Consider the following 6,441-nt stretch of genomic DNA (forward strand, 5'->3'; position numbering starts at 1 on the left):
GGGTGCAGCGATGACTGGGGCCGCGAGGGCGGAGGCGAGCGCGCAACCGCCGCAGCTGCAGCAAAGGACTGGTCGCGGCCGCGGCTGGACCAACCAAGCACTCGCGCCGCGCTGCGCCGCGCCGCGCCGCGCCGCGGCGCGCCGGGGCGCACCGCGCCGGGGCGCGCCGTGCCGACTCACATACGACGTGCACCTCAACGCCAGAGTAGGTGCCAGAGTAGCTGACGCATGGCGCGGGGGCCGGCAGGCTGCATGGGGGCGGGTGAGCAGTTTGCATGGCGGGGGAGGCGGCCGCATGGGGCGCGCTCGGGCTGATGGCGTGAGCGGGAGCGCGGGGGTTTGACGCATGCGCGCGCCCCATGCGCGTGGCGGTGCCGGCATGCCTGCGCAAGAATGGCGGCTGCGGGCATGTGCTCCCGCGTGGGGCGCCTCCCAATGGCCGTGGGACCGTGGGTCGACCACGGGCGCTGCGCTCGGCCGCTTGCGGCCATGCTGCGCTGGGTGTTTCGCTCACACGCGCGGCTCGTCCTGCGTCAAGCCGAGCCGTTTGATGGCGGGCGCAGCCTCGGCCTCCATGGCTGCGTGGGGCGGCGGGTGCAGGGTCGGGTGGTTGGGGCAGCGTGCTTGACTGCAGGAGTGGGGACAAGTGATAGTATGCCGAGGCTGCCAGGGCCGCGCCGCCTGACCGGGCCGCCGGCTTGGAGACTTGCAGCCGCCATCTGCGCACCAATGATCAGGATGACCTCTTTGATCCCGGCCATGCTGCACCAGGCTGAGTGCGTTGAGGCGGCGGGAAGTGGCAGCAACGCAGAGCTCTGGTCCGGGCACCGTGGGCGGCGCGGCAGTCAGGACAATTCTGTGTAGGTGGTCAAATTGGAGCAGGAAGTATGTTCTTGGCGGAGATTTGCTGTCTCAAGGTTAACTCTTTAACCCAGCTGATCAGCCGTGCGCTGCTTGATACATCGATCGCGTGATCTGCATGCGAATTGCGAGGAAATGGTGGCCGCGTGTGTAATGAAGTAGTGTAATACAAATTCTTCGGAACTTTGCCTGGCGACCTGCGGCCTGCTGCTGAGCAAAGCGCTGCTGCCCGCCCCTATGGTCACATGGCCCTAGCACACAGCACGACGGACGATCCGCGCTTGGGCAAGACCCCAGACGCGGTCTAGCCTACAGTCTCAGAGAAGGCCCTCTCAGCCGACAACATGCCGTACTATTGGCCGCACACCCAGGGCGCCTGCAGCACCCATGTGATGGGACATGCGTGCGCGGTGCATGAGATGGCATGCTGCTCAGATGCAAACGCACTGTCCACTGCACCTTCCCAGAACCTTACACCCGCCGTTGTTGCTCGGGCAGTCCAGAGCAACCGCGCCGGCAAATACGGCTGGAGCGCCACAGCAGGTGCCGACCCTAGAACGTGCTGCTGATTGCTCCTGCAAAGTCTCCAACCGCTGCACAGCGCGCTCGGTTGCGGCCTGCTGTTTGTGCGGCAACGCCTCGTCGGGGCCATGCACATGTCAGGCGGGTCAGGGCGGACACACATTCATGCAGCCAGCCTGCACGGGCCACTTGAAGTCTGCGGTCCGCTCACCTGCAGGTGCCGCACACCAAAGGGTCCCTCTGGCCACTGAGCGCTGCCGCAGCCACTTGCTGCTGCACACGCCCAAGCTGTCCAGAAAAGGGCCAAGGTGGTGTCTCTTCGCCTTGCACAATTACAGCTGGGGCACGCGGTTGCTGCCCTCGGCAAGCCCTGCCCCTGCTCCGAATGCCACATGCCCACTGCAACGATCAACATCCTCACTGAGTGTCGTTTGTTCAACAGCTACGGGCTTGATGACGAAGTTTTGAATGACATGCTAGGTGGCAACAGAAGCTTGCAAAGAGGAGCAAAAACATACCTCCCAGCAATCAGCCACGGCTGTACTGTACAAGCGCACGTCGCGCCTCCAAAGAGGAAACACCGTGTGAATTCCCAGAGATTGCGGTTCAACACCACCGCCCAGCATAACACAGCCAGACCAAAAAGCGGGTCGACGTACCTCAGCCTGCCTAACAAGCCGGCAGGCATGGAGGCCGTCAACGGCGCGCAGCCAGGGGCCGCCCTGCTGCAGAATGCACCCGAAATCGAGCGCTGTTCCAATCAATCACTCGTCCTCCTCGTCGGAAGAGCTGTCGCCGTCCTCACTGCCGTCCAGCATATCAAGCATCCCCTTGCGCGGCCGCTTCGCCGCCGCCGCGGCCGCCTCCGCGCCCTCGCCGAATGCTGCGGCCGCGGCCGCGTCGGGCGCCTTGCGCTTTGCGCCGGCGCTGCCAGGAGCGCCGCCCTCGGCCTCGACCCCGCCCGCCTCCGTGTCGCTGCTGCCCCCGCCGCTGCCGCTGGCGCCGCTGCCGCTCCCGCTGCTGCCGCCGGGCGCGCCGGTCGCGAGGCCCTCCGCGAGCGCACTCTGCACCGCCTCTTGCACGCGCTCCAGCGCGGCGCGCTGCTCGTTCCGCACCGCCTCGACATTGATCTGGGGGCGGGGGTGGGGATTGTAACCGAGTGACGGCGAGGGAGCGGCTTTACCCACACGCGCGCACGGAGAGTGTGCTACTCGGCCCGCTGTCAATACCGCGTTGCAGATGCGTGCCAAGACACTTATGCCTGCAAAACCACAGCCGCTGGGCGCCGCCTTGCAGCATCTAGCCCGCGCTGTGCGCCGATACCGCGCATCCCAGCGGCTGCGCGAGCCCGCCCTTGAGAGCCCTCACAGCCAGCGCCCGCCCCGCCTGCAACAACCAGCGGCGACGGCGGAAGCGCCCCCGGGGCGCACCTCGTAGTCGCGCTCCTGGCGCTGCTGCCGCGCCAGGTCGCGTATGTGCTGCTGCGCGATCTTCTCCAGCTCCCGCTCCTTGGACTGCGCCGCCCACTCCTTCAGCTTCTTCTCAGCTTCCACCTGCCGCACGCGGCGCCCCTGTAGTGCATGAACACGCGATGCGAGGCGATTCGGTGGCTGCGGCACCGCGGCGCTGCGTTCTGCAGTGCTGCAATAGCAGGGGCGTACCTGTAACCGCGTGCTCTGCCCAGCAACAAAGAGCATACACAACCGCCACCACCAGCCCGCCGCCATGCACGCGCGATTGTGTGCATGCACACACGGCGAGGACCAACCTGCAGATCCCTGCACGCGTCAAAGTTGTCTGTGATCTTCCCGTCGCGCCCCTGCCCGCGCAGCAGCGCGCCGAAGCCGCCCTTGCCGCCGGCCAGGCGTAGCAGGAGGTCGAGGGCGGCGCCGTAGGGCAGGGCAGAAAGGGACGCCGGCAGCGCGCGGCCGCCACGGGTGAGCAGCTGCTCGGCAGCGGGGATTCCGGTGCGGTCCTGCAGGTGTGTGGGGTACCCAAGTGAGGGAGGAACGGCTGCGCAGGCGCCCTGAATGAACCTGTAGGTGCAGTCGCGACGCGCGGAGGCGCGCCAGGTAGACACACAAGGAAGGGAGCGCTGCGCAGGCGCGCTGCGCTGCGCATGCTGTTGAGCACGTGGGACCCGTACCTCAATCGCCTGCTTCAGCACGGCCATGGTGGCGTCTGAGCCTATCTCCACGGCCACTGTGGGCTGCCCAGGCACGCGGACGAAGAGCTGCATGATGAAGAGGCACTGTGCTCTAGCGAAGGGACCGCGGGCGAGGCACGAATGTAACAGGGTGTATCGCGACAATAATACTTTCAGGGTCCGTGCTACTGACGTGTACCGAGCAGCTGGTTCTGAGCTGGGCTCAGGGGCGGGCCGGGACCGCAGGTTATGCTAGCGCGGGGCGTTCGGGGGAAAGCAAATATTGCGTTTGAAGCTTGGAAAAACCATGTGACTGACCTGGTGCCGCACCGTCTCTTGACCATGGTGCGTTGTCCGTCTCGCTGCCCACTGTGGTCTGGTCGGTGGTGCTGGACGCTTCGACCCTGCCTTGGCCCACTCAGCCATGAACTGCAGCTGTTATGTTAGCCCTGGCTGCAACACAAAGCGGCCGATGAAGCCTCCGCGCTGGCGCGACGCCAAGCAAGGGCGAGGCCGCAGACCTACGCACTGGACTGGTGGCCAAGGCAAAGCAAGGACCCCGGGAGAGAGGCGCTAATTGAGCGCGGCAAAGGGCTTCCCTGTAAAGCTGGCACAGGCTGTCCCAGATCAGGTGGAAAAGCAGGGTGCTGATCCAAAACAGTCGGCAGCCGCACTTCGTCAGCAGCGGCAGCAGCCGTGCGGCGACGAGGGCACTGCTGTGTCTCCTTCCAGTTGGTTGATGGGTTTCAACACACACGCATGCCCAACACACTGGCATCCAGGAGCAGGGACAGGGGTGGTCACTTTGACAGTGTAGCATTGCGCACCGATGTCTGTGAAAGCTGAGTGCCCCGCTGTCGACAATTGCAGTGTGGCAGGGCAGCCTGCCGGACAGGGTCTGGTGATCCAGAATAGTGTGGGGCAATCGGCACACGTTTCCCGGGCGTCCCAGGCCATGAGTACTGGATAGGATGGTATCTGTACGTGTGAGGGGACGCACGCACGCATGTGTGCGCGGCGCAGGGCAATGTTGCTGGCGGAGGAGCAGCGCCACGAGTAATCCCCTCTCTCTTGGAGCTGGTGCCTGGCGTGCACCCCCTGCAGGGCACTGGCAGGGTTCTGGGCAGCTGGGGCGGCCACGCCGCAGCCCTGTTGAGTTGCCACATGCTTGATTTTCATTGCCACGTAGGCTGCCGGTGAAGCGCTCATTGACATGAAATAGCATACATGAAATTACGTAGGTGGGTGCCTTGGGCAGAAAGAACACGTGGAGGCACACGGGCGGCGCCAAGCCAGGCTCGGCTGCTAATCAATGCCTGTCTGGGTCATGTGTGACAATAGGGAGTAATGATGTCAGATACTACCATAGTGTTGCATTAGGGGCCGGGGGAGGTTGCGATTCGGCCGTGGCGGTCAGCTCGCGACGTCACCGGCACCACCACGGGCGCAGTGCACCCGTGCCGCTTCCGAGCTGTGTGCGCGCCAACTCTGTGGCTTCAGGCGAGCGACAGGGCTTGTCTGCCATCCCGCTTCATCTTAATTCCAATCGACTTTGTTGACGCGCTTTGAGAACGAGGAGCGCGCAGGAGATCATCAATCTCCCGTCGACATCTCTGCAGCAAATCGCCCTTTGTGGCATCGGAATTTGTGGAGGGCATAAAAAGACTCATCTGAATCATTCTCGTCAGCAATGGCCTCCCTGCTGAACCGGGCATCTGGGCCCTCCGCTAGTGCCCGCCTGCACTCGGCCAGCGTCGCGAGGCCGCGCGTCGTGAGGGCCCCGATATGCAGGAGTCGCACGGGGACCGTGGCGGTCCGCGCCTTCTTCAGCTTCCTGGCGCCCAAGGCCGGGGCGCCTCAGAAGGCGGACCCGCGCCGCGCAGAGTTGGTGGAGGAGCTCGTATCCATAGCTGAGCCCACCGATGCCGGTGCCAAGGCGGGCGCCGCTACCAGGGAGGAGATCGAGGAGCTGGTGAGCGCGCCCGCATGGCGGGGCCGCGGTGCGGGGCCGGGGGGCCGCGCGGGCGAGCGGGCGTCTGGCGCCCCCGAGTGGCGGGTTCGCTCGGCGTCGAGGGGTGTGGCCCCGCCTGCCGTCTGCATCTCGCCACCGAGCGCACCGTCGAGGGTGGCAGCGGGCGGCGTGCAGGGCTTGCCGCGGCGCCGGCCGCCGCGGCACATGCGCTTCGCTCCGCAGCTCGAGCCCCGGCCGCCCTGCCGGGGCGCACAATGATGCACGCTTGTGCACATAAGTAGCGCCGCACTTGCGCACACCCTAGGTGTCTGAGCTGGCGCCCTACAGCGTCAAGAACCCGATGCGCTCGCCCCTGCTGTGGGGTGACTACGAGGTGCGGGCACAACTGTTTCGGCAGGGGAGAAATGATACGAGAAATCATACCATTGGGGGAGGGGCCCTGCGCAGCAGCCGCTGGTGCTGGCGTCAAACACCCCTCCAGCGGCGCACTGCCGACTCGCGGTGTTCACCCCGCTCTGTTTGAATGAGGTCGTTGCAGAGCGCAGCGACTGCATCAAGCGCGGCTCCCCTGGCTGCCCCGGTGAACCTTTGCAATGATGTCGTCTCATAGCCGAGCTCTTAGCACAAACCAAATTCGCCTCGAACGCCGCGTTGCCTGCAGGTGCTGTACGCGTCCAACCCGGCGGCCGTGGGCGGGCCCCTGAAGAAGGGCGGCGGCCCGGTGGTGTTCCCGGGCCAAAAGGCGGTGCAGCGGCTGATAGAGCCGGACCAGCTGGTCAACGAGGTGAGGGGTGTTTATGTGTGTGTATGTGTGCGCGTGTGTGTGCGTGTGTGAGTGTGTGTGTGTGTGTGTGTGTGTGTGTGTGTGTGTGTGCGTGTGCGTGTGTGAGTGTGTGTGTGTGTGTGTGTGAGTGTGTGTGGGTTTGTGTGTGTGTGTGTG

General features: G+C 65.2%; 2 protein-coding genes across 2 annotated transcripts; one reads left to right on the top strand and one right to left on the bottom strand.

Moving 5' to 3' along the window:
• Positions 1-2,147: 2,147 nt before the first annotated feature.
• Positions 2,148-3,622, bottom strand: MNEG_12324 (hypothetical protein; the record flags this gene model as incomplete). Its single annotated transcript, XM_014039203.1, has 4 exons — positions 2,148-2,513; positions 2,814-2,954; positions 3,152-3,358; positions 3,530-3,622. The coding sequence occupies 4 exons, from the start codon at positions 3,620-3,622 to the stop codon at positions 2,148-2,150; spliced, it is 807 nt and encodes a 268-aa protein (XP_013894657.1).
• A 1,597-nt stretch (positions 3,623-5,219) lies between these two features.
• MNEG_12325 (hypothetical protein) lies at positions 5,220-6,285 on the top strand (the record flags this gene model as incomplete). The annotated part of the gene is made up of 3 exons (XM_014039204.1): positions 5,220-5,585; positions 5,806-5,874; positions 6,163-6,285. Coding segments are annotated over 3 exons (558 nt in total), but the record flags the coding sequence as incomplete, so codon positions are not given.
• Positions 6,286-6,441: the final 156 nt, after the last annotated feature.

Source organism: Monoraphidium neglectum, assembly GCF_000611645.1.
Source record: "Monoraphidium neglectum strain SAG 48.87 unplaced genomic scaffold scaffold03187, whole genome shotgun sequence".
Taxonomy (NCBI): domain Eukaryota; kingdom Viridiplantae; phylum Chlorophyta; class Chlorophyceae; order Sphaeropleales; family Selenastraceae; genus Monoraphidium; species Monoraphidium neglectum.